Source organism: Symphodus melops, assembly GCF_947650265.1.
Source record: "Symphodus melops genome assembly, chromosome: 13".
Taxonomy (NCBI): domain Eukaryota; kingdom Metazoa; phylum Chordata; class Actinopteri; order Labriformes; family Labridae; genus Symphodus; species Symphodus melops.
Window position 1 is genome coordinate 8,078,713 of NC_136703.1, and position 26,863 is coordinate 8,105,575.

At 39.5% G+C, this 26,863-nt stretch overlaps 3 protein-coding genes across 3 annotated transcripts; 2 read left to right on the forward strand and 1 right to left on the reverse strand.

The window, feature by feature from the left end:
• Positions 1-408: 408 nt before the first annotated feature.
• Positions 409-6,120, forward strand: actr5 (actin related protein 5). The gene is made up of 9 exons (XM_079360542.1): positions 409-879; positions 1,520-1,758; positions 1,890-2,059; positions 2,549-2,766; positions 3,046-3,210; positions 4,121-4,225; positions 4,427-4,566; positions 4,838-4,970; positions 5,212-6,120. The coding sequence occupies exons 1-9, from the start codon at positions 496-498 to the stop codon at positions 5,539-5,541; spliced, it is 1,884 nt and encodes a 627-aa protein (XP_079216668.1). The 5' UTR covers positions 409-495; the 3' UTR covers positions 5,542-6,120.
• Positions 6,121-11,408: 5,288 nt separating this feature from the next.
• On the forward strand, positions 11,409-15,431 carry ndufa4l2a (NDUFA4 mitochondrial complex associated like 2a). Its single transcript, XM_079360564.1, has 4 exons — positions 11,409-11,574; positions 13,561-13,646; positions 14,451-14,511; positions 14,675-15,431. The coding sequence occupies exons 1-4, from the start codon at positions 11,530-11,532 to the stop codon at positions 14,729-14,731; spliced, it is 249 nt and encodes an 82-aa protein (XP_079216690.1). The 5' UTR covers positions 11,409-11,529; the 3' UTR covers positions 14,732-15,431.
• A 2,741-nt stretch (positions 15,432-18,172) lies between these two features.
• On the reverse strand, positions 18,173-26,727 carry LOC306834558 (serine hydroxymethyltransferase, mitochondrial-like). Its single transcript, XM_079360544.1, has 12 exons — positions 26,557-26,727; positions 25,300-25,494; positions 22,959-23,038; positions 21,980-22,180; positions 20,968-21,049; positions 20,707-20,829; positions 20,394-20,533; positions 20,041-20,203; positions 19,780-19,879; positions 19,186-19,341; positions 18,790-18,897; positions 18,173-18,624 (listed from the first exon to the last, which is right to left on the reverse strand). The coding sequence occupies exons 1-12, from the start codon at positions 26,587-26,589 to the stop codon at positions 18,497-18,499; spliced, it is 1,509 nt and encodes a 502-aa protein (XP_079216670.1). The 5' UTR covers positions 26,590-26,727; the 3' UTR covers positions 18,173-18,496.
• Between the last annotated feature and the right edge of the window lie 136 nt (positions 26,728-26,863).

The window sequence follows — 26,863 nt, forward strand, 5'->3', positions numbered from 1 at the left end:
GAGTTATTTATAATCCTCAAAGGATGACTCACTCTCACCGGGGATTTGCTGCGCGTCACCATCATGGTTTACATCATAGAGTGTAGTGCGACATCTGGTGGTTAAAATAGGTAGGCCGCCGCCCCGCCCCACCCCCCATGATTTTCATTAAGCCGACGGCATATATGCATAATACTATTTTAAACGCTGCATGACTGTTAAAACTAGTTTTGATGCAGACAAACGGGAATATAAAAAACATATTTTAAGAATGACAAAACAAGCTGCTGACACTTTGGGAGACTTCAGTGTTTTTTCAATTATGGAGGTTTGTTATGAGTGAAGTCAAAACCTTTATTGTATCTAACTCTTAATTATTGAAGACATTTTACTATGGAGAGGCCGTCGGACTCAATGACCTCCATGTGAACTGTTTATTACCCAAACATAGAGGAACTGTAGATGCGCCACACCGAGCTTCCACTCGGCAGAAGTTAAAAGTGACACACTTTCAAAATGGCTTCTAAAGAGGATCTGATCTATCAAATTTTCTCATTTCGGGACTGTAAGTCTTCTCCCGACCCAATTTTTGAGCTCCCGGCGCAATGTGTAAACCCCACGCCGCCCCCTATAGTCATAGATAACGGCTCCTTTCAGACCCGGGCCGGTTGGGCGGTTCCAGGGGGGGATCCGGACTCTCCGCGGTTAGTCTTCAGGTCGGTCGCTGCGAAAAACAGAGGAGCTGCTCGCAGCGAGACTCAGATCGGGAACGACATCCCGAACCTGGAGCCACTGCGCTGGCTGCTGAAGAGCCAGTTTGATCGAAACGTGGTGGTCAACTTCGAGATCCAGGAGCTGATCTTTGACCATGTGTTTACACATCTGGGCATCACGTCAGAGGTGAGTGTGTGAAAACTTATATAATAGCAATAATATAATGTCTCAGTATGATAATGCTAATATTAATACTTTAATAATAGTAATATAATGTATCGGTAGGATAATGCTTATAAAACTTAAAGAATAATAATATAATGATACACTTTATTTATATAGCGCCTTTCCAAAAGAAGATTTATAACGTGTTTTGCGGAATAATTTTTTTATTTTATTTTATTTTTTATCTCCAAGGGTTTGAAACTTTATCAATTCTACACATAGCTACTGTCAAAAAATGTTGATCTTGTCCTGTTTATGCATCAGTGGTATTTTGTGACAAAAACCAACTCATGTGTCTGTAGAGAGACCGGAAATGTTGGAAAGCGTTGGTCTTGTGTGTCCTCACACTTGTGTCAGAAATCTCTTTCTTGATGTAAATAGCTGAAGAGTCTTCGTAAATGAGTTTGAGGTCGATTGAAGAAGGGTGTTTAAATATAGGAATAGAGATGCACCCTAAATGTTCTTATATTGAAATGGGGAATGTATAAATTAAAGTGACGCAGAGAAGATATATTTTACTATGTCTGTTTTTTTTAATGCACAGTATCTCATTAAGACAACCAGATGATTCATCAGTAACCCTCTTTCCATGCTTTTGTAGGGCAGTGTGGCACATCCCATTGTTTTGACAGAGGCACCCTGCAACCCGTTGCACTGTCGGCAGATGATGTCAGAGTTGCTGTTTGAGTGCTACCACGTACCTTATGTGTCCTACGGCGTAGACAGCTTGTACAGCTTCTACCACAGTAACACCCAAATGAACATCCAGCCACCACACACGGGCATCATTCTGTCCTCTGGATACCACTGTTCACACATCCTGCCAGTTATCAACGGCAGGTGAGGATTCACAGTGCAAAACAGAGTATCATCTCACCGTCATTTTTCTTTAGAAATTATTTTCATTTCTGACCCTTGTTTTTTCCTTTAACTCAATCATTCACAAAGTTTTTTTTTTGTTAAAATTCTAGGTTCGATGCAGTAAACAGTAAGCGTGTGAACGTGGCTGGGAGTCAAGCAGCGTCCTACCTGCAGCGCCTCCTACAGCTTAAATACCCAGGTCACCTTGCTGCTATCACGCTGAGCCGCGTGGAGGAGCTTCTGCATGAACACAGTTACACAGCTGTGGATTATCATGAAGGTGAGGTCCACTGTAAGGTCCATTTGTTTTATGTATCAAAGATACATTCCTTAAACATTGGAGTTTGCTGGCTGGCTTCTTATTTGGCAACCCGTTTGTTTGTTGAATTGTTGTTTTTGACATGATGAATGTAGCTGTCTTAATGCTTGCTGTGATGTGTGTTTGTTTCCTCTATTTTGTCTGGGCTTCTGAGCTCTGAAACTGAATTGCCCTTCTTGAATTAATAAAGTTCTCTGAACCTGGTACTGTAAGTTGTTGCAAATGTATACAATTGATACGCTTGAAGTAAATTTGGTCTCAGAGATGCAGAAGCATATAATCATAGATGTATTTTTTAATAGTTAAAGGACCCAAAATCAATAAAGTGAACACACACATTTTCTCAGGAGCAGACACGTCCGCCGTGAAACAACATGGAGATGCATGTCAATGAATTCTTACATTCTGATTTACTGACCGTCCATGTATTCCATGTTTCGACGTCCTCAGAGCTGGAAAAGTGGCGCAGCCCGGAGTTTTACGAGCGGGAGGTCCACCGTATGCAGCTTCCCTTCACCAGTAAGGTGGCAGGCGGCTGTGTGAGCGTAGAGGAGAGGCAGGAGAGACGAGCTCAGCAGCTTCGACGGCTTCAGGAGATCAATACTCGACGCAGGGAGGAGAAACTACAGCAAGACCAAGAGAGGCTCGACAGACTCACGGCAGTACAGGCAAGAAATCAAATGGTTTGATTCAAAGTTTGTTCCAAAGTGGTCTCAAGTGGCATTTATATGCATGAGACTTTGTTTGAAACACACACACGCAAGTAAAGAACTTTTACAGATAAAAACCTCAGAGACGACTCTTCAAAGGAATTTCGTTTTCAACTCCCACAATGATAATTGGAAATCAAAACAAGCTACAAGCTTGATCTGATGTTTGCTCTTTGGCTTTGAATCTCAAACACACGTGTAGAACCTTACAGTGACAGTATAGTATTGTGTGTGCAGGAGCTGCTGGAGGACGGCCTGCTGGATCAGTTTCATAAGAGTCTGATGGAGCTCAACATGGACTCAGCCGAGGAGCTCCAGTCGTACATCAACAAGCTGCAGCTGGCAGTGGAACAGGGCAGACAAAAGCTGCTGCACAGTGATGGAGCAGAGGGAAAGACGGAGGTGGGTTTTACTCTGTCAAGGCAGAATAAATAAAGGATGTTGTCGAGGGAGAGAGTATGGATGACATGCAGCAAAGGGACAGACGGTAGGAGTTTCGACTCAAAGGTCACCTGCTTTACAGACTGAGCAACACTGGCACCCCTAAACATGTATTTTGTATAATTAAGTCCATAGGTGTGTTATTTAAAGGAACAGTGTTTAACATATTACACAAGGGTATAACAGAAAATAATATATTCAATATAAATATAAATGTCTCTCTGAGTCCTGACTGTCTACAATGAGTGAGCAGTGCGAGTCCCGCTGGCTGTGTTGTTGTTGTCAGAGCCTTGTTTACGTCAGGTTTTGTCAAAGCTTAGAGAAAAAAAACATAACTCACTACTTATTTGATTGTCTGAGTGTTGAGTTGTGTGTTTTTAGATCACGGCCATTCTGTGCAAGTGTATGTGCGATGTGAAGCTAAGCGCTAACCAAAGTGTACTATCATTACAATGCAGGACACAGGCACTGAATGCTGCTTCATTATGGTGCGCTCTAATTGATAACGCCTTCGAACAAATGTGTGTTCGTGTGTGTGTGTGTGTGTGTTGGTTCCATGCTTTTGCTTAAGGGCGACATCTACTCAACCAAAAAGTTTAAGCAATGTGTCTATGTAGATCATGTATTACTTGGTTATGAAAATGTTTCACTTCCAAAAAGTAACTAAGCAGCAAATGTCAAACTGCACTTTATATTCTGCAGAAAAAAAAGGCCTGACAGGTGATAAACCTGGAGCCCCTGAGCTGAGGTGACATTATCATGTCATTACTGTGAATGTGCTGCGGTCCTCTTCGGGATCCATCCTTGTTTGCCGAAGCTAATGTGCCACAGCTGACATGAAGCCTGAGGCTGTTCTATCGCCCTCTGCCAGGTGTCTGAGCTGGAGCAGCCGATGGATGAGGGAGACGGAGTGGCACTGATGGATCCTGACTTCCTTGATGACACACTGCCAGAAAAGCCTGCTAATGTTGTTCAGGTAATGGCTGAGAGAAGTTCTGCCAGACTGATAATTAGATTCTGATTTATGCTATGCAGGTAGTTATCTAACGGGTCAATATGTGGAAGGTTGTGTGAGGACGTTTTAGTTGTGTTTGCTCATAAATCAAACCACTTAGAAACATTTCAGTGCTCGTCCCACATTGATGTCGGCTGAAAATATCTTAAATGTTATGCCCAGCCCGTGTTCAACGCGGCAGAGTATCACCAGCTGTTTGTGGGGACGGAGCGTCTGCGGTGTCCAGAGATCCTGTTCCAGCCCTCACCTACCGGAGAGGATCAGATGGGACTGATGGAGACGCTTCAGTACGTCCTGGCAAGGTAATGTTATCTGGAGAACGGGGTAATGATAAGAACAAACATGCTCGTTCAGAACTGTGAATGTAAACACATTTAACTTTAAAGGAGTCATGCACATGTGTTTCAGGCAAATTAATTTTTGTCCAGTTTGATTTGTTTAACAAGAACTGCAAGTTAGCATCTTAAATAAAAAAAAATTATATATTTTTTTCAAATTATGTTTAGTTGATTTTATGTTTCCAAATTATTTAAAATTCTGTTGAGCCCGTGTATTTATGTGTTCCACATTTAGGTACACTCCGGAGCAGCAGGATGCGCTAGTGAGCAATGTGTTCCTGACCGGTGGGAACATGCAGTACCCAGGAATGAAGGCGAGAGTGGAGCGAGAACTGCTGGCCATGAGGCCCTTTCAATCAAACTTCAAGGTGTGAGGTCTTTTTAAAACGCTTTGTATAATTTTTCAACCTTTACTGCTGTGCCGATCAATTAATTGTTAATAGATTGTTTATAAAGAGATTACATGCGTGATGTAAGAAAGTGAATCTGGAAGAAAAACACGTAAATCCAGTAAACCAGCTAATGTTTTAGTTGATTAAATACTTTTGGAATGGATGATTTACATAATCTCTTGTAAATTCACGTAAACTCTGGTCCACTCCTGCCTAGGTTACAATGGCATCGCGGCCGGCTCTGGATGCCTGGTATGGTGCAAGAGACTGGGCCATTGAGAATCTACCTAGACATGGAGGAGAATCATCAGAGGGATGGATCAGCAAACAGGAGTATGAGGAGAAAGGAGGCGAGTACCTGAGTGAGCACTGTGCCTCCAACGCCTTCATCCCCATGAAACTCACCAAACCACTTCCTGCTCGTCCTAACGAGACTGCTGGAAACATGCTGACATCTACCGAAGCGTCTGCTACTGTCACCATGGTTACGTCCGCACTGACGCCCCCCACTTCTACTCTTACTGACGTTTCCATGGTAACCACTTGAACTGAGAGCTGAGATATTAGGTTGATTTTTGATTGAGGCAGATTTTTACTTTTTTCTGTTTGACTTTGCTGCTCCTCATCAGGTTTTGACCCATAACATTTCCCATCATGCTCTCAAACGCACAGAAGACTTTTCCCATTTATTGTAAGAGACTCTTTCTTTATTATTGGATTCCGATAGAGTCTCCAGGTGTGTGATGACTGTCAGTGGGGTTTGCTGTCAGGCATTTTAAAATGAAAACAAACACAGCATCCAACAAACAAAATAAGCAGATGATTGTAAAGTATGTTTTTACAGTGAAAAGGCTTTCATCCATTCTGGCGACTTCATCACTAGAATATTGTTCTCTGTTATATTTCCACTATACAAAAAAGAAAACGTTCATATTGATCGGTCATATTAATGAAAGTTCCAGAGGGAATATTTAATGTATATATATGTATATGTTAATACTGTAGATTTTTGTGTTAATTTTTTTGTATTTTTTCTATAAAATTCATATTTTGACTGACTGAAAAAAGTTGTTTGTTATCCGGGTTGATAATTAATGCACGCACACAAATTAAATGATTCACGATGTGTTTGCATGTCTCAGTTCATGCAGATCACTTTGGCTTTAGTATTTGTTGCAGCTTATTGGTCCAATTATTTGCTCTGACGTCAATATACTGGTGGTGAATACATGTCGGTGGGCTCAGAGTTGAATTTTTCAATAAACATTGGCCAAATTACTCAAGTAAAAGTAGAACAAGTAGAACATTATATATAAACACATTATAAGCAAAAAGATTAATATATGTAAGGCTGAATAAGATGATAGTGAGTAGTGCAAATAACATTAAGAATCTTTGTTTGGAGATTCATTTTGTAAGATTGTTCATTTCTTTAAACATGACAGTGTTTACAAAAAAACTCCCAATAAATCTGAGAGGGTTGTCATGGTATAGTTTGATATTTGTTATTGAATATAATGATTTGTTTTTTGATCAAAAGTTTAGCACATTTATTTTCTGAAGTTTGACTCAATCAGATCGTTCTATCAATTCAGCACTCGGAAGATTTACTTAAGTAACACAAGGAAGAAGATATCAGTTGATATCATTTCAGTTCTCCCCTGGATAATACAAAATTTAAACAAACGTACGTGATTGCATGGATAACATCCCGCATGTCATGTAAAGTGTTTTTAAATTTTATTCTATTCCAAATTAAAATCTGAAAACACTTTATTATTATAAGGTGTTGCAGTATAGTTTTACACCACTAGAGGGCACAGATAATCAAAAAATCAGTCTGTTTCAGCCGTCACAGCTGCAACTGACCAATTCTTCTATGAGCACAGTCAAAATGGCAAAAAAACATTTAAAATTACATAAACCTCAGTGAAACGAGTGCTCCCCCTTTACGGCTCTGTAAAACAGCTCGGAAGAGGGGCACGTTCTCGTTTTCACTTATGTCAAAACTGGTTCATTGGTTTTCTTCGAGTGCCCTTTGAACAAAATGTACTTTGTATTTAGCCCACTAATCCATAAATCTACAGTTCAATCACAAAATTTCACAAAATCATGTGATGGTCCTTGTTGTATACTGTATACTCCTTGTTAAAAGTAAGTACTATGTAGAGTCCAGTGCTCTGTGTCTTATCTAGTTCATAGGTCACATTGATGGACTGTCCCTCAGGTGTGATTAGACCTCTGTTGTTTTAATTGTATTACATGGTGTTAGATTGTGCCACAGCTCAAGGTTCAATCCTTTGTAGGGTTGCTCTGTTTGTCCTCAAGCAGCACAACAAACACACTGGTAGAAACAAACAGCTCCCTGGTTTCTAAAGCAGGACTAATCAGAGCCTACACAGGCTGAATGGCTCACTTTTAACAAAAGGGATTAAAGCAAGTAAAGGATTTATTACTATGACTACACTATACTTCAGCAAGGCTCTCTTCATCCAACTTAAAAAAAAAAGAGACAATAATGATGAATGTATTCATTTCAATGTCATACACAGTTGCCTTTTTTTTTTTTTTTAGCTTTTTTTTTTAGTCTTACACCATCTCTGAGGGTTAACTAATGTGACATTCAGAACACACATTTGATATTTCAACAGTGGCAGGCTCTTTCATGAGCTGTCATTCTTACATTCATCATCAAACAAACACACCTGATAGCTGGGTGGTCATGTTTCCCACTTCAACTTATGTTCATGCCTGCTTTCCCCCTTCTCTTGCTCTTATCTACCTTACTTTCCTCCCCTCCAGCTGTGTGCATTCTCACCAGTTTGCTGGATGTGAGTGAAGTACTAGTCAAATATACTGCTATGGCCAATAAACTTCATCATTAGTGAGGCTTATAAATAACTTCTCCCCAGCTGACGTTATATCGTAGGTACACCATGCAGATAATGTGTATTTTTAAACAAGCTTGTGCTGCGTTAGAGCATGTCTGTGCCATGGTGTTGTTGGCTAGGGTCCAATTAGGAGGATTTGTCTCTGAGTTGCGGCGTTGCAGGTCAGCAGGAGCACCAGGCAGGGCTGAGCTCATGTCACACAATCCTGCGTTGGAGGAGCAGAGAAAACCCAGATTTACAGATGTGACACAAGCTCGGTGACATTTTTTTAAATATACATTGCAATAGTTTTATTCAATCTTAATATTTGAATGTAAAACTTGAACTTGTGACAATTCAGAATAATTTGTGCAGTAGCATTATGAGTCTGTTCTTCTCTTTCCTTTTACTAAGAGGTTTTGACGATGAAAGGTTTATATCCAGTTATAGGTCCTGGGTTAGTATTTATGTTGGTTAGTATTTATTGGTTGGTGGTCAAGTTCACATTTGTAATAATTTAAGGTTTGATAAAATAATTACATGATGATTAATTATAAACAATGGCAGCGTTGCTTTCAGGTTGTTCTTTTTCCATCCATTCATCCGTCTGTTAATTTCTTGTTAATATCCTTGTCTAATTGTGAAGTCATATTTTCTAAATGGACTCGAGCTTGTATAGAGTCTTTCTAGTCTTCTGACTACTCTTTTACACTGCAGGCCACACCTATCCATTTACACCACATCCACACACTGCTGTGCAAAGTGACCATCAGAACTTACTAATCCTATACATACACATTTACATGACACCGAAGCAGCAGGAGCAATTTGTCTTGGCTAAAGACACATTGGACTCTCCTTTTTACTACTTGGAGTAAACCACTGCAGGGGCCAGGGACACCAAAGAGTTAAATTCCCTCTGAAACAATAGTAATACACAACATGGCAATGTTAAAATACAACCAATACAAACATAATAAACATGAACTATTGTCATTTAACCTATAATAAATGAAGACACACTCTCCCAGCTGAACATTGTGTCTAACTTAGCTCAGACTTATTACTCTACTGGCTGCAGGGAATGTAAGGGCAAGTGAAAAGTTAGGTTGAAAAACTTTTCACTCTGTAGTTCCATGCTCATACTGAAATGACGAAGGCTGTTTCTATTTTCAGTCTGTCTGTATTTCTCAATAATGTTTTCCAATAATAATTTCCTGATCACACACAATTGTATAGGAATAACGGTTGAAACCAGAGAAATTCAGTGTGTCACTCTGAGTGGGTGAGGCTCACACACCAACAGGAGCCGCATCAACAGTCAGCGGCCTGAACAGAGAGCAGTGCTGCTGTCATTTCTTCTTGAACTGTATCATGTACACTTTAACTTGATGCCTGTTAAAGGCATGTTCCCAGATTTTATTTTTTGAGCTTTAATAGTTGATCAGTTTCATCCATCAATCAAACTGAAATGATCTTGACTGGTGTCATCAGCTCAATACATTTAACAGAATGTCATGTGTTTCTGAATGTTTTAATACTTTCACACTGCTGTGAACACAAATGTACTGTGAAAAGTGGACAGGTACTGTAAATGAGATACACACACATGCACACACATACACATACACATACACAAACACACATACAAACGCACACAGACACAGATACAGGTTGTTAGTGTTATTGCCCTGCCTACTTGTCACACTTGTCTAAGTCAGATGAAATCATTACTGTAAATCTCTGCTGTGGAGAAAATCAACCTCAGTCCAAAAAAAAGAACTAGCTAAAAGTTGGGCCTGGCCATAATATAACATTCAAGCCCCTCTTTTGTCAGCACCTTGAGGGTGCGGCTGCATCAGAGGACAGATGTTTGTTTCTGGGAGGCATTACATCTCTTGGCAATTGAAAGTGAAAGTCTGCTGCATCATGTTGACTTTTTCAACTTCCGCATAAAGCCCATTCAACAATATGAAGCAATGTTAAATGGATATATTTCCACAATTACATTTCAAGTAAATTATAAGTATAAAGTGTTTTTAGGACGACATACAGCTACAGTGAAGATCTGTATGCTTTCTAGCAATAAATACTCAAACTCAATAAACAAAATAATAAAGTACAAACTAGAGGACTGACCAGTTAGCCATTATATGTTATCACAAATGTATTGTGGTTCGGTTGGTTGAATCTTTTTCGTCATAATATCCTTAAAATGAGGTGATGACACGATCATGCTTAATGTTAATGTTGCTTTTGTCTTTGTTTTCAGATTTGACGATTGATCTTAGGAGGTCCTTTTAAGGTCAAACAAACTGTAGCTTGGATTGCCCCCCCCCCCCCCCCCCCCCCCCCCCCAACTCCGACTGCCATGAAACTCTGCAGGGAGATAAAGGTACGGTTTATCAGAGTGTATTTGAAGACAATGTTTTTTTAACAGATGAAAACACATCAGTCCCTCCACTGGCTGACTTGTCACTTTTAGAGTGAATTTTTATGATTTGACTGATCACTTTTAAAGCTCATCTTGGTCTTGCCCCGAATTAAATCTATTAAATATTAACACCCTATGAACCATCGCTGGACCTCAGATCCTCGTGTGGTGCCCTTTCAGTCCTTCGAAAGTTGAGGCTCAAATCTAAAGGAAGCCGAGCCTTTGCAATCAGGGCCCCTCGACTTTGGAACGACCTGCCTGAGGAGATTAGGTGAGCCGATTGACTGACATCTTGTTCCTTCCTTTATTGATTTTATGCTCTTACCTTTCATCCATTCTTCATCCTTCTTCTAATGAAGCATTTTATTCTGGTCCTTTCCTTTATTTATTTTACTGCTCTTAGTCTTTCATCCATTCTTACTCCTTTTAATGTGTCACTCTTCTGGCCTATGTTGCTTTTATATATATCCATTAAACCATCTTTCATACCAAATGTTTACTGAACATTTATTCTACTCGAGTAAAATTCTCTACAGGCAAAGCATGCTCCCAGTATTCGATGGAAGCACTTTTTCAACTTGAAGTAGCCTCATACCACAGCGTTGGTCTTTTCTGTGTCTTTGTTGTTGCAGCTTTCCAGTAAACTGTTTTTTTTGGGGGGGGGGGGGATGTGAACTGAAGGCTATACATCTATACTCATATGTTTAGGAAAACTTAAGATGTCCAAAGATTTTATAATTCCCCAATGGCTTAAAAAGGACAATTTGTTTGTATGTTTTCCCATTTCCTCTCATGTCCTCCCAAAGGGCCAAACTGTGTTCAACGAGGGTGAAGGAAACAAGAGGGAAAAGGCCTTGAAGCTCTCTACAGGAGCTAGAGCTGCTGCCTTTTTTTTGTATTTATTCAACACCCCGCTATGAGCATTACATATCTGTGGCCTGGATATTTAGTTAAAGTTCATGATGAAACCTTATCATATGAATATACTGTTACACAGTGTCCGGTACAATGTAATCAGCCCAACAAAGCAACAGAAGGAGCTGTAATCAGATGTTAATGACCTCCTCCTCCCTCCCTCCTTCTTCCCTCCTCCCTTATGCAGAGAGCAACAGGTTTAAATCCTGACTGTGCAAGGCCATTTAAATCCTGCGCTGGTTGATAACCAAGGCCTGAATAATATACTGAAATCTTATTTCAAGCATTTTTTGCTAAATTTATAAAAACTGGAGCAATGATATTTCGCACAGCAGTGGAGCATGCTAAAAAGCATCCTGGGGTAGGTTTACTTTATTCATTTCTGTTCTGTCTTTTCAATTCTATTTCTTGTAAGTCAGTGACAGAGACCTTTTGCCATTTTTAGATTGTTTTGCCTCAAGTTTGAGTAAGGTCTACTTCTGGCACATGTTGATTCACTTAACAAAACTTTTTTTTTTTTTTTTTTTTTTTACTGAATTTTTAATATTTATCTGCTTGACTGAACCTGCTTCAGTAAATTAAAAGAAGGAGCCAAACTTGATGGTTGCATGTCATATTTGAAGAGCTTTTGAGTTTAATGGGTTAAAGCAGGACACTTAATCAGAAGTCTAATTTTGTCTCATCTAATCGTACTCTGGTTCATTAGGTTAAGTTGCTCATGTGTCCCACCTGAAGCCAGCAAAACTGACTCAGGCTTGACACTCAAAAATGCATTTGTGACTTTCAAATCTAAATCGACAAAATCTAAGCATTTAGGAGATGAGTAGTTAGACTAAAATAAATGTGAGTTTTTCACACAGGGGAAAGGGATTATTTATGCTTTTAACCAGTCCTGCTGTCAGAGAATGGGGTGACTGAGTTTTAACTTCTCGTCATCTGCCTCCCAAGAGATAGAGAGGGAGAGAGAAAAGCTGCAGAGTGGAAATCCCTGTGAGACTCAAACAGAGTTCCTTGATTTGGTCCATCATCCTGACAGACAGACAGGCTGAGAGACAGACAGAGTGAGGGAGACAGACAGACGCTGCAGGGAGCAAATCCCTGTGAGACTCAACAAGCTTCCCTGATCAAGCTATAAGAGTCAGACAGACAGGTAGAGAGACAGACAGACAGACAGACAGACAGACAGACAGACAGACAGACAGACAGACAGACAGACAGACAGACAGACAGACAGACAGACAGACAGACAGACAGACAGACAGACAGACAGACAGACAGACAGACAGACAGACAGGCTGTTTGAGGGAGTTACAATGTTTAAGAGTCAAAGAGAGAAACAAGGACAAAGTTATCACTACATTCAGAGAGGAAGTTAGACAGGCAGAAGTTCAGATATACAGAGGGTCAGACAGGTGACCGCACATACTTTGTCCAATCGAAGCTCGAAGGTGGTTAGCATGTTATGTCAAAGTAAAATACTAACCAGGCTTTGTCCAAGATGTCATCTCCTGGACAACGTGATCTCTAATCTAATGTATTGTGCACATAACTCCTCATTGTAGTGTTAATATTATTCAAATTAACAAGATTTTATTACACAGAGTCAGGTGAGTCCTTCTTCCAGTGATTTTTCGAAGTTCAATTACAAGCTGTAACCTGATGTGATGCAGGGATTTCTTTTCGTCCAGATTAATGCGTAAACAAACACTGTTACTATGTGTGTGTTTTTTGAAGGATTATTTTTGGGTCTTTTTTGTCTTTATTCAGAGACAGGACAGTGGACAGATTTAGATATCGGGGGTGTGAGAGTGTTAGGAACGACATGCAGGGAATAAGCCCCAGGTCAGATACGAACTTGGAGGACTAAAGCCTCCGTACATGGGGCACGCACACTAACCACCAGGCTACAGACATATGTTATTTACTGCTAAAGCTTCTATCGGACAACTTCTTTTATACTTTATGTCAGAATTTAAAGACTTGAGAGTTCCTATATTTAGGAATCGTCTCAGTCACAGCTGTCTGCTCTTCCAGATCCAGCAGTCTTCAATCAGTCAAGCACTGTCAATCAATCCGAGAGTTGCGTTGCTGCTGACAGCTTCAACTTCTCTTCTTCCATAAATGATATCTTTATGCAAAAAAAAAAAAAAACACGCACCATTATAGAATCACACTGTCAGCCACTATCAGATGATGAACAAGTGTTGACTCAGAGTCTTCTCATGAAAGGCACAGATTTTGTCTTAAAATGTATGAAGCAGTACAACATGCCGTCACACGTTAACTAATCAGCAAATGTTGATCTAAAAATAATGATTCTTTTGATTGTGTCTCTGTGCAAATTCAGCTCATCCCCCAATTCTTCTTCATCTGTCTGGGAATGGGCGGGGCAGGTCTGTATCTCATCCGTTTGGCGAAAGGACCCCATGTCACGTAAGAACCTTTCACACTTCCATGTGACCTCGGGTGATATACAACACAGAGCATACCAGTATTAGGAACTGATTTCTGTCTTAAAAAACAGGACCTGTTGCGTGATGTAAATATCTGCATTGTCTCAATTTGAATGAGTTCACTTTCATTTTAATGCCAATAATTAGCTTATTGTCAGGTGTGCACAATCAAATGCATCTGTGGCATTTGAGACGACAGGTTCAAAACAAAAAATCAACGCCCCCCTTTGTTGACAAGATGGAGTACATCGCCACTGATATACAATTCAACTCAGACTCTTGTTTTTGGAATTTAATCCTCAATAACTGATTTCTAACTTTTTAACAAGCTATATGTGGGCAGGTGTTTACTGTTCACACTCTAATGAAGCAAGCCTCAGATTTATGACAGCAGGAATCCCCATGTCTTTAATAACCAACTCAAACTGCGTACTACTCCGACTTCCTCTCCTCCTGCTGCTATCAAACTGTTGATAATTCCTTAATGATTCTGTTAAGTTCTCAAGCACCAAGGTTGGTATGCTGTCTTCTTCATTTTACAGGTCTTTGATCACTATTTGCAGAAGTGATTGTTTACACGCCAGGTGATATTATAGAGAATGTGTTGCTGGTGGCGCAGCAGGTTTTTTTTTTTTTATTGTGGGGAATCTTTCAAAGAAGGTTTTGTAATGAAGTAGCTCTCAGGCGTATCAGGTCACATGTGAAAGTGCTGCATTTGCTGTTTTCTTGTGTAACAGATCCCCAAAGAATACTGACTCTCTGTTTGTTTCTCTTTTGTGTTTAGCTGGAATAAGACCAACAATCCCGAGCCATGGAATAAACTAGACCCTACATACCAGTACAAGGTACGATTATATAGGTGTCAAATTTTGAAATCTTTGGCTCACATTCTGACTCTGTTTTATTTAAATTAAACTGCTCACATATCGGGTTTAATACAAAAATCCCCCTGTTGCTCCAATGCATCAAGCTCCTACTCAGTTCTGTTTTCCTCTCATTCATCTCCAGTTTGTGGCCATCACTACAGACTACCCAAACCTGAAGAAGGAGGGACCTGATTTCTGACTTTCTCAATGGCATCCTAACATTAAAAAACCCTGATCTAAGGATATGAAGTCAGGATCTGTAACACTTAAGTTTCTCTGTGCCCGTTCTGTGTTTGCAAAGAAGCTAATCTTGTAAATGTGACCAGCATCATCATTTGTCAATATTTAAAATGAGTTTATTTTTAAATAATTACCTTCATTACATGTACGCAGGAGAAATGTAAACTCATGTGCATGTGCTCCCCTTATGTATAACACAAGGGGAGCACATGACTGGTTGACAGTTTGAGTCATCTGCATAATCGGATAAGGGACACTTTACATGACAAGACAGTTTACTAAACGTCTTTAAGAGTATTACTTTAAAGTCATCTCAACAATTGTTTGAGTACTACAAATAAGAGACATGATTTTGCTGATTTTACCACTACGCAGAAATACTGTACATAGAGATACAGACTGACAGATTACACATACATAATCTATGCATGTGTTAAGGCATTCCAAAACCAGCATGACACAGCACATAGCAAATCTACATGATTTATTAAAAAAGGAGCTGACCACTTTTTGTGCTTGACTTTTTTTTTTTTTTTTGCATCTCTTACTCCAATCTTCTTCATTAAATCTCTTTAACACAAGTGGCACCACATTTTGTGTAGCAGCCACTCAATTCATCAGACATTGTATATATTATAAATAAAGGCAGAGATAAATAATATGTTGGGTTCATGTTGTGATGAGAAAGTGTTTTTTGTCAGTGTTCACTATCACACACATGCAGACAGACAGGCTGTATCTTAAACACCTGCACAGAAGATACGGATCTGTTTCCACAAACTGAGAAAAAAACACAATCAGTCATCGCCATGGAACAGAGCCATCTGTGTGCGAGTGTGTGTGTGTGTGTGTGTGTGTGTGTGTGTGTGTGTGTGTGTGTTGCTGTTTGTTTGTGTGCACCAGTGAGTGCAGCAGCCCTGAGTCTTTGATCATCTTCTAAAGTGGCAGGATGCTGAGCAGACCCTCAGCATGGCGTTGATATGTGACAGCAGAGCGGCACAACATGTATACACACACGTACGCACATGCACTCACACACAAATCCAGATATCGCTCCATACTGAAAACACAAATATGTACACTGATTGGACCATATGTAGACTGATGACAGTTTTAGACCCAAACACAGACTTCTGTTCTTGTTTAGTTGTTTTGATGATTAGACGACACTAATGTACCTGAAGTACCATCGATAAACTGTGATGAGAGTTATTTTTGTGTGCATTCATTTGTTAGATTGTACGTATTTCCCTTTTGGAAGACTGAGACTTTTTATTCAAATATTGTTTCACAGTGTTGTACCTCCCTTTTTTTTTTTCGCTTGATCAAGTAAAATTAAAAATATAAATGAAAGCAAACGATTTTGATCTTCCAAGATCTTTGCATTGTTTGGTGACAATGGGACATCAAACTTCATATTTACTACATTCCCTCATATTCAAAGTGAAAAAGGGGATGAAAGAACCTTTAAAAACCACCCCTTTTTTATACATCACACAGTTGTTGGAATTATACATTCATATTGAGAATGATGGGACATGAGTGATCATGTGGTTATCTAAGCCTTAAAAGACATCCCAGTGTGTCAGAGCATCGTCAGGTCATGAGAAACAGACACAGAGATTACACAGATCTGTCATTATTTGTGTTGTGATGCTGCATGTGTGTCTTTGTTTTGTTTGTGTCTTTTCTGACGACAGAGCTGAGAGCTTCCCTGACCTCCGGCCTGTGATTCCGCTTTCTGTGGCTGGGGACACATTCCTCTGGCAGAAACTGAAGCAATAATCTTCCACCCCATAAATTGAACAGACTGAAGCACTGGGCAGGACAAAAGCGGGCTCCCATAAATACAAAAGTCCATTCAATTCCTAATTGAATCAGTTTTAAGAGCTGCAGCTGCAACAACCCTCCATTCTGCAAAGCTTGTCTAGTGCAACTGTAAAAAAAAAAGACTTTAGCCGACATACTATACATTCAAGTAAAATCACACCAAAGGACATCATTTCATTCTGGAGAACACAATGAGTCAGACAACTCTCTCTTCAATCACTGTGGGAGTACAAAGATGTGACTGCAATAACTTGAGAGCCAGTAGAGGACAGGAAGCGTTTAAATAAACGGAAGGACTTTTGTGTTACATAACGCTCTCATTTTCTTATGTATACAACCAACTGTGTCCATGTTTATTAGCATTATGTAATATTGAGATACAGTGAGATATCCAGAGTGCCCCAAAATTAAACATGGGATTAAAAGACGTTGCAACCTTTGCAAACTGGTGGTCTTACTTTCACATCCTGTCTGTTTCCTGTAAAAAGCTTTTTTTGATTGTTTTAGTTTATTCACATAGGAAAGAACTAGCTGCTGCCCAGTGAAGTGAGATTTCTATGTGAGACAAACCAATGCTAACCATTAATGAGTGAAGCCTCGGCCCGACTATCTTCCAGTCAAATCTCTGAGATCAGCTGAGTCAACAGTGAAAGGAAATCACCGGAGTAAATACCAGCAACTTAACATTGATCAGTGTTGATCAACTCTCTCCTTTTTATCTGCAACTATCAACAAAAAAGAGCAATTAAGAATTGAATATGAAATATTGAGAAAACTCAACAACCTTGTGGACATCCAGCCAGGAGCATTTTTATCACTATAAAGATCCAATATTTACACATTGTACATTCTTCACAAATCCTCAACAATACAAATCAAAGTAAAGCTACAGATGATGATCTTATGATTTACAAACATACTCACAAAACACAGTGCATGCTGTTTACTCTTTTTACTTGTGTTTTATGGGCATAAACTGAGTTTGTTGAACTCCCAGCACAGCTGCTGTGAATTTTCCCAGGACAAGGGACAAAGCAGGATGATGAGGGTCCTCTATAAGGAGAGCTTAGTGACACAATCCAAATATACAAAAACACTTTCTGGTCCTTGTGGCCAACAGCCAACAGTCCATTTAATCCATAATCCATCTGAGAGGTGGAAAAACATGTATGTAACAGCAAGTGCAGCTGGTAGTGATGAATTTAAAGCAAAATAGAGAACAACTTATCATGCAACATTGTCAGACCTGTCAGCAATTTGACTTGAGCATATCATTGTCAACCATCTGCATTTGCAATTGATCAAAGCAAATCATTCTCTTTATTTAGTGCGTCCAAATTTAATTCCCTGGTCTGCTCTAATTTCAGTATTTAAAAGCACAGTATACACTTGTATTTGACTTGATCATGTTGTGGTGTTAAGTGTCAAATATAAATGTAGGTCCTGTATTTGTTTTAAATAATCATCTCCTGTGAATAATCATCTCCTGTGCAGGCTTCTGTGTATTATATTATTACAAGTTATTCTCCACTTTCATTCAGTAACATAACAACCATGGGAGCCCACAGGAGGAGTTTCGTAATGTTTATTAGGTAACACTTAATTTGAAGGCCGATACATAAGACACACAAGACATTGTCATAACTACACATACACATTAATAAAAACGTTCAATATATATATATATATATATAGTATCAAACATTAACATGTTTTTAAATTTGTAGGTTATATGCAGATATTATTTCTTAAAGTGATTTGGAAACTGATGCTTCATATAACTAACTTCTTTGAACTTGACACTGTTTCTATGTATCCATGACAACATGACCAAAACAAAAGAAAGACCTCTACTAGGAGGAGTCCTAAAGAGTGTAATGTGTGTACTGTGTTGTTAGTGGTCAGTGAATCCAGGCATGGGAAAGGGCCTAGCAAATAGCTCCACCCGCTGGCGAAGCTCTGTGACACGAGACATTGTCTCTGAATCCTCCAGCAGGAAGGACTTAAAGCTGGCCAGATTTCCTGTTGTGAGACAGAGGAATAAAAACAACAAGCTGTCGGTTTCAGTTTGATAAATCATCATTATAACGTCTTCGAGGCCTGAAGGAGGTGTTCATGTTAACTGTATGACTTTGATTACATGAGTCAGAAGTTAAAGTAAAATACAGAAACTTCATTCTCTCTCACCAGTCTTCTTTTTCACATCCAGTGCAATCTGAACCCCCTCATCAATAAACTCCACAACCTTTTCAAAGTCTGCCTCCTTGAACTGTCGGGAGGTCAGAGCCGGAGCTCCTGAAGGAAAACGATGTCAGTGTGAGGTCAACTTAAATTTAGAAAGACATAGAGCAATCCCTGTTAATGAAGATGTTAAGCTCTAAACTGAAACCCTGACTGACACATTGACAGACATACATGAAGACATGAGCAAACACAAACAAAGGGACTGGTATCATACAGGAATGAAGTCTGACTGATTGACAGATTCTTACCAAAAACAATCAACACTCCTGCAGCCCTTCTCAACATTAAAAAAGTCAATGAAACAACACATACAAGATTCGTTTATACTATTTTGGGTACCAAGCCTGAGTCCTCCGGGAGTCAAAGCGCTCTTGTCTCCAGGACAGGTATTCTTGTTGGCGGTGATGGACACCAGCTCCAGGACCCTCTCAGCTCGAGCTCCATCTATCCCATAAGGTCGGAGGTCAACCAAGACCAGGTGGTTGTCTGTTCCACCTTACAGAAGTTATGAAGTAGAGAAGAAGATATTTGCTGTTTTTGTTTGGTTTATGGTTAAATGAAAAAATGCACTTTAAGTCAGGGGACAATGTGACAAATGTTTAGGGAAACTGCAAAGTCCCCACTCACTGTCTATTCAACCCCTCATGATAATATTACCATAACACCTTCAAATTCCTCCAAATAATTACTGTCTCCAGCAGTCAGCCGTCAAGTGAAGCTGAAGGAAAAATTCCCAAAAGCCATGGCAACAGAACACATGAGCTAATAACGAGGCAATCCAGAGCCAATAGTGTCTCATACTTTAAGTGTCAGAAATGCAATATAAATTTACATTTCATTGTAATTGGTAAAAAAAAACATGAAACTAATCTAAATGTGGTCTATATAGTTTTTGTGTTTTTCACATACTGAACACATATGTTTTGTAAGTACCTGACACCAGGGTGAAGCCTTTCTTCTGCAGAGCATTCGCCATGGCCTTTGCATTCAACAGCACTTGAGTGATGTATTGTTTAAACATCGGAGTGGAAGCCTGTCAAGTCAAACATAATACAGTGAAAGAGACTGACCACGTCTACATACTTTATGACAAGTAAGACTTCTGTGTCTGATTCCTAAAATGTTGACTTCCAACAGTTGTTTAACCCAAAGCTTTTCTTATCATTTTCATTTTTTCACACTTGATATCACGACCTGTTTGAGGGCGACAGCCACCCCAGCAATGGCGTGGTTGTGAGGTCCTCCCTGAAGTGATGGAAACACTGCAAAGTTCACCCTGTCCTGGAGGTCATAGGTCACCTCCTGACCTTTCTTATCCACAGACCGCACACCTTTCCGGTAAAAGATGAGACCAGCCCTGCAGAGTAAAGAGAGACAGGTCAATGAGATACACCGAAAAGATGTTGCAATATTTAGCATGATCCTTTATGGCTTAGTGTGTGACCATTTTTTACAGTACTGAAAACATTGAACTGTATTTTTCCAGTTTCCACAATACATTGACCTGCACTAACCTCCATCAGAAATGAACACATCCAGGCCCTTACCTTGCTCCACGCAGAGATTTATGGGTAGTAGAGGTTACCAAGTCAGCATGATGGAAAGGAGATGGAACAGCTCCTGCTGCCACTAAGCCACTAATATGAGCCATGTCAGCCAGCAGGTAGGCATTAAGCTCCACACACAGCTGAAAAACACATACAATCCCATAGAAAAAGTCTATTTTTCTATTCTTTCTCCAGGGGCCTTATAACACTGCTACAAATTATACTTTCAATTAAAAAACGTCACTGCATGTTGTAGCAAACTAACTATAAAATAAGACACAGTGGACACAATCCCTCCCAACACAATAGGTACCTTCTTGATGCGAGAATAGTCGATGAGACGAGCGTAGGCGCTGGTTCCTGCTATGATGAGTCTGGGTCTGAAAAGTCTGGCTGTCTTCTCCAACTGGTCATAATCTATGAGACCTGTTTCAGGCTTGCATAATAAAGAAAGACTGGCAAATTAATTGCAGGTTTTTTTTTTCTTCTTCACGTTAAGCATTTATTTTTATTCATTAATTGTTTTACTTTGATAATTGTGTTTTTGTCCTCCGATTATTTTTACAAAACTCACATCCAGCTTGTAAGGCATCGATTCAAAGTAAATGGAGGTGGCTGAGATCCTCTTGGTGTCTGACATGTAGCCGTGGGTAAGGCTGAAATGTGGCAGAATGAGGCAGACTCAGAAAATTGCATTTCAGTAGAGTGTGAGTCCCAGATATTGGGCAGGTAAGAGGTTATATGAGTTCTAATGCGATGTTCTAAACTTTGCCTGACCTTTCTTGATCATCATTTCTCTGTTATATGACAAGTATTTGTAGTGATTAAATAATATATTTGTAGTGATTAAATACAGTAATGATAAAGCAATGTGTGTGTGTGTGTGTGTGTGTGTGTGTCTCTTCCTGAGCCACTACCAACCTGCAGCCTGTTACTGACCGTAACTGGAAAGCTTTATTGTAATGCAAGAATCACCTGCAGCAAAGTTTGTGACTTCGGGGTGTATAGTTGGGATTAATTCAAAAAGAAAGATTGTTTTTAATTTTTTGGAGTTCTGAAGTTCAAACAAAAATACATGTGTTTTAAAGAGGCTAGAATAATGTGACAACCTAGGAAAGTGTGACTAAGACTTTGCCATTTTACTTAATTCCACTTGATGTTAAGTCCTATAAAAACATCCAGTTTCATGCAAGAAAATGTCTGAATGTCACAGGCTAAATCTCAAACATTTCATAGCATATTAAACACATCTGTAGCAAGAAATATAAATAATAGAACAATGTGCCCTTGAAGTTGAATTCAATGTAAGTATCTGATGAATAATTGTAACAATTGCACAATAAAAAAATATCCCTCAAGAGCAACCTGAATGTGATCATAACATCTTAAATTAAAGTTAGCATATTGTTGGTGCACAAAAGGCAACATTCAATACTTTTTCAAGTTTTCAACTATTATTCCTCTTTAAAATGAAACATTAAACTCTGTATCATAATCACTACTTGATGTAGAGATCAATGTAAGAAAGAGCAGGTTAAGTTATCAATAAATATTTGAGGACGTTTCGCTTGAACGTGTTCACTCACTGTCCTCCGTCAGGGAGGTCCAGGCCCATGATGCGGTCATGAGGCTGCAGGACAGACGTGTATGCTGCAAAGTTGGCAGGGGATCCGGAGTATGGCTGGACGTTAACGCCCCACAAGTTTGGGTCAAGACTAAAGGCAGAGAGGGCTCGATTCTGACACAGCAGCTCAATTTTGTCCACAATCTCTGCACCTCCATAGTACCTGAGAAAGACAGCAGGCATTTATTATCTCATAGAGTAGCTTATTATGTCAATTCTTCATGTTGTGCAGTATAATATTACAACATTGTTTAATATCAAACTGTTTAGTATGGTTATGTGTCTTCTCACATCATTTTGCATCTTATAATCTTTTGACGTTTGGAGCCAACATGCTCTTCCTCAGTCTGAGGTTATCTTAATTCCTTCAACGGGAGCTCCTTAGTGTGCCCCTTTTGCTTCTTTTAACCAATTTGTTTTTCGGGATGTGCGTGTGTTTTTACATTTTTCATCTTTAACATTTTCGAACTGTCTTTGATTGTTTGATGTCATATTTTTTGTGTTGTATTGTCTCATTGTCATATTGTAGAAGAATATACAAATTACACTGTTTTTGACATCTGCCACACATAGGCTGGAGTACTAACACACACAAACTGGATCCTATCGACATTCACTCATTGAGATATGTCATAGTGTGTGTTGGTGAGCAATTGGGGGGGGTTTGGGGTCTTGGTACCTGGAAGTGAACTTGCACCTCTCCAGTTACCAGACAAATATCCAGACTTCAACCCACCTGGACTTGAACCTGCGAACCTCTTGTTACAAAACCAAGTCCCTAGAGACTCTGATACTGTATGAGGTTGTAAAGAGCTGAATGGTATTATCCTGACTTTATCAACCCTCCCATCTTTTACTCTCTTATTAGAGAGCAATAGAAATCATTTAACGTTGTGTAGGGACTGAAACATACATTTTGGAAGTTGTTACCATGTAGTTACCTTTGTCCTGGGTATCCCTCAGAGTACTTGTTGTTCAGACAGGAACCCTGGGCCTCCAGCGCTGCACGGCTGCAAAAGTTCTGACACGGGACAAACAATACCAGAGCTGTCAAAATCCAAAAATAACCTTTATTTACCTGGAGAAGGCAGTCTAAACACCTTTTCAGCAAGGCACAACAACACATTGCAAGGCACAGCCAAAAGTTTCTCAGCATGCAATTAAGGTCATGCAATAGCCTTTCTCTAATATTTAGAAAAACAATAAGGCAAGTTCCAGAATCAATGAAGGATTATCAAATAGATTTCCTTCTGTTAAATGTGTTATTTGACATCTCACGAGAGGTCGATCACAGTAGTTTCTACAAGCTGCAGGAAGTAATTCAGTCACCTTATCCCATAAGTGAAAAAATAAGAGGTACCTTAAAGAACAAAAGGTTGAATGAAGACAAATCTAACTAAAAGTGACTCCCTGTGAGGTTCACTACAGTGTCAAACCTCCCAAAGACAACTGACAGTCAAAGGAGAGATAGAACTATGGAAAAGAAAAAGAATGTGAATTAATTTTTCTCCCTATCGCAGTCTGTTTTTTTCTCCCACTCTCACTTGTGCTCGTCTTCTCTCTCTTACTCTCTCTCTGTCCTCCCACTGCCTGTTATTATACCAAACCTGTCACTGTTAAGGGATCCCTCAGTCATTCCAGTGGGATTTCAACTTCTCCCCTATGTGACATACAACTCTCTCTTTATGACATTTCAGAACACTATCTCAACACACATACACACACACACACACACACACACACACACACACACACACACACACACACACACACACACACACACACACACACACACACACACACACACATTAACGATGCCCCCCGCCTCTTTTGTCTAAACTTAAAATGTGAAGATCAATGACTGTGATGGAAACATAATGGGATCATTTGACTGTGTTCCTGAAGAAAAAACGGGGGCTCTCCACTGGGAGTCCGCCTGCAGCTGCGAATGACACCGTATGCACAAGAAGACAAGAATCTTTCAGATGTCATTGTGACTGATAGTGCTGTGGTTTCATAATTGCTAGAGAATAAACGAATGAAAGCAGTTCCTTTCCCCTAAGCTTCCACTCAGATGAAATCAGTGACTTGTGAGGGAAGGAAATACAAAAGGAAATTTCGATGAACTCTCTGAAGAAAACAGTCAAATTCTAGAAACTCTGCCGACTCTGCTAAAGGAGGCTCCTCTGCAGTAAGGAGTTGTGTTCTGTCTACAGAAAAGCACAAAGGACAATTATCTACATTTTCACATCTCCTATATGCACAGTTTGTAGTAAGCCTGCAGTAGATACAAATCTTACTATCTTGCTATATTCCCTGCACATACAGCTCATCAGTACAGAGGATTTTTTAAAATGCTTAAAAAACATTGACAGTGAGTGATGTGGTAAGCAGGTAAGGGAGAGTTTATGTGACAAAACACACCTGTTTCCCCAGTGCCCCTTTCACACACACAGACAGACTCCATGTCTGACACAACACACTGAACAAACATTTAGCCAGGTTCAACTTTTGCTCCAAATCCTCCCCAGACTAGTAATGATAGGACGGAACAGTAAACATAAGACCTGGGACTGTTTTTACAGTGATGGTAAAAAGTAAGGAGGTTATAAATCATCCAACTCATTATTATTTCTTTGTGTTTGAGCATTTCTTCTGTACATGCTCACAAAATGAAAGCGGCACTGTTTATGAAAAGGCTTTTTTTTTTTAAAAGGGGAGACGATCTATCTGAGAAAGTTAAACAAGTTTCAGATGCAGCCAATATATAATGTATATTAGTCAGAAAAACTTTATTTTATCTTTTTATGTATCTAACCAGGCAAACCTCATTGAGATTAAAAATCTCATTTACAATTGTGTCCTGGCCATGAGCGGCAGCAGCACAACAAACAAGCTAAAGACATCAAACACAGAGCAATTAAAAACATAGATCAGTTTTTCCTGAATCACAGAGCAGAAAAGTCAGAATTTAGAGAAAGCAGCTCCCCTAGACACATAACAGAAGTTATAAATACTTAATATTAAGTTAATATTTAAAAAATAAAGGTATGTTGACGAATATACACGTTTTTATCCACTGAAAGCTGAAACTTGTCACCTTTTTAAATCAATTAATTCAAGGGATCATCTCCGATCCTACTCTGGAATAATGTTGACACTTCTTTCACCTTTTATATTCGGTTTGAACACGCCTTGGCAAGCAATGACTCTGATTTTGACCATCAACATTAGACATCCCCCCTCCACTGTGCCTGTCTCCCCTTCACACATGGACCTCACCTCTGATGCAATGAGCTCCAGTCCCCGACACTGCCTGTCCTTCTCCTGCTGCAGGAGGCGCCACATCTCTGGATCATCCTGTGCCAAGCTCTCCTGTCCCATCCATGCACCAGCTCCACTGAGGCCTCGCCTGCATGACTCTGCTGTGACCTGTCCCTCTCTGCCCAAATATCCTGAGACCCTTAGAAAGTTGGGCTGCATGGAGTAATGGATGAAAACAAAAGTCCTATTAGTAATTAACTTAATGTCTCAATGAAGACAACGGTTGTCAGCTTTTCCTCTGTTACTGTAAATAAATCTTAATTCATGTTTGGGCAGCCCCCAGGACAGACGGTGCTTTATTTCCTATCACTTATGGTTTTATTTAACACCAGTGTGTGCAGTTTGATTAATTAGACCTTGTTAAAAAGCAAATAGAAAGTTACAGGATTTGATGCAACTCTGCCATAAAGTGTCCGTGCAGAGTTAAACCATTTCTGGGGCTTTTCTTTTTTGTTTTTGTTGTCCGAGATTGCTGCTTTGGTGTCTTTTGAAACCCTCAGGAAGAGGGAGTGTGTGCGAAAACACTTTCATCACTAAGAATTATAATACTTTGCACCGGGGGATTGGAAACAAGGGAGTTCAAATAATGCGTCTTTTGATGTTCTAAACAATCCATTTAATGAAAGGCAGTGAAAAACAAGCGTGTTATTCTGTGGAGCGGTTATGGAAAACCTTGGACATGAAAAGTGTATTGTGGGCTGGCCACACGGCCAGCTTGTAGCCTCATGATTGTTATGTAACTATGTGTTACTTTGGCCTAATAGACAGATTATTGTTCAAGCATAAATATATGTTGAAGTGAGACTCCTTTCATCTCAAATTCATTATGTTTCCCAAGCCTGAAATACAATAAGTCATATGTAAAGCTGAAGCGTGGAGAGCCAACTTTCCTTCAACAACACAATATTCTGGTACAAACAGAAGCACTCTTTTCCCCTATGACCACCTGAAATAATCACAGTTATCAGACAAACACAGTAACATTCATACAGCTGGAAGGATAAATTGAAAATAAATCACTCCGTGAATCTTCAAATCAGACATTTCAGTCAGTGCTGACTGAGGCTACCTCAGGTGACAAGCTGACCTAGTTTGCAGTTGAAACTTATTTTTGTTTTAAATGCTGGAGAATCTACATATGCATGTAACTGTTGCTATTCTTCTACATTTTAAAACTAAAATAAATACATTGTGAGAGAAAAAAAATGAACATACCCATAACATTTGCCGCAATGACAGAGAAAGCATGTCTGTGACAGCTGAGGGCTGGGAAAAAAACAGAACACTTTTCAAGGTGCAAAGGGTGAATGTAAAATCAGTTCTGGAGGGAAGCCAAGGACATGCCTACTTTGTGTAACTGATAAAAGTGACAACAACAATAATCATATGTTTCAACTGGCTTTTTCTCAGCCTTCCAGAAGGAATATCTTATTAATCATAGTTACAATAATAAAACAAGTAGGAAATCCTTTGATAGTTTAAAAAAAGAAAAAGAAAAAAAAAAGATGCAGTGATTTAAGTA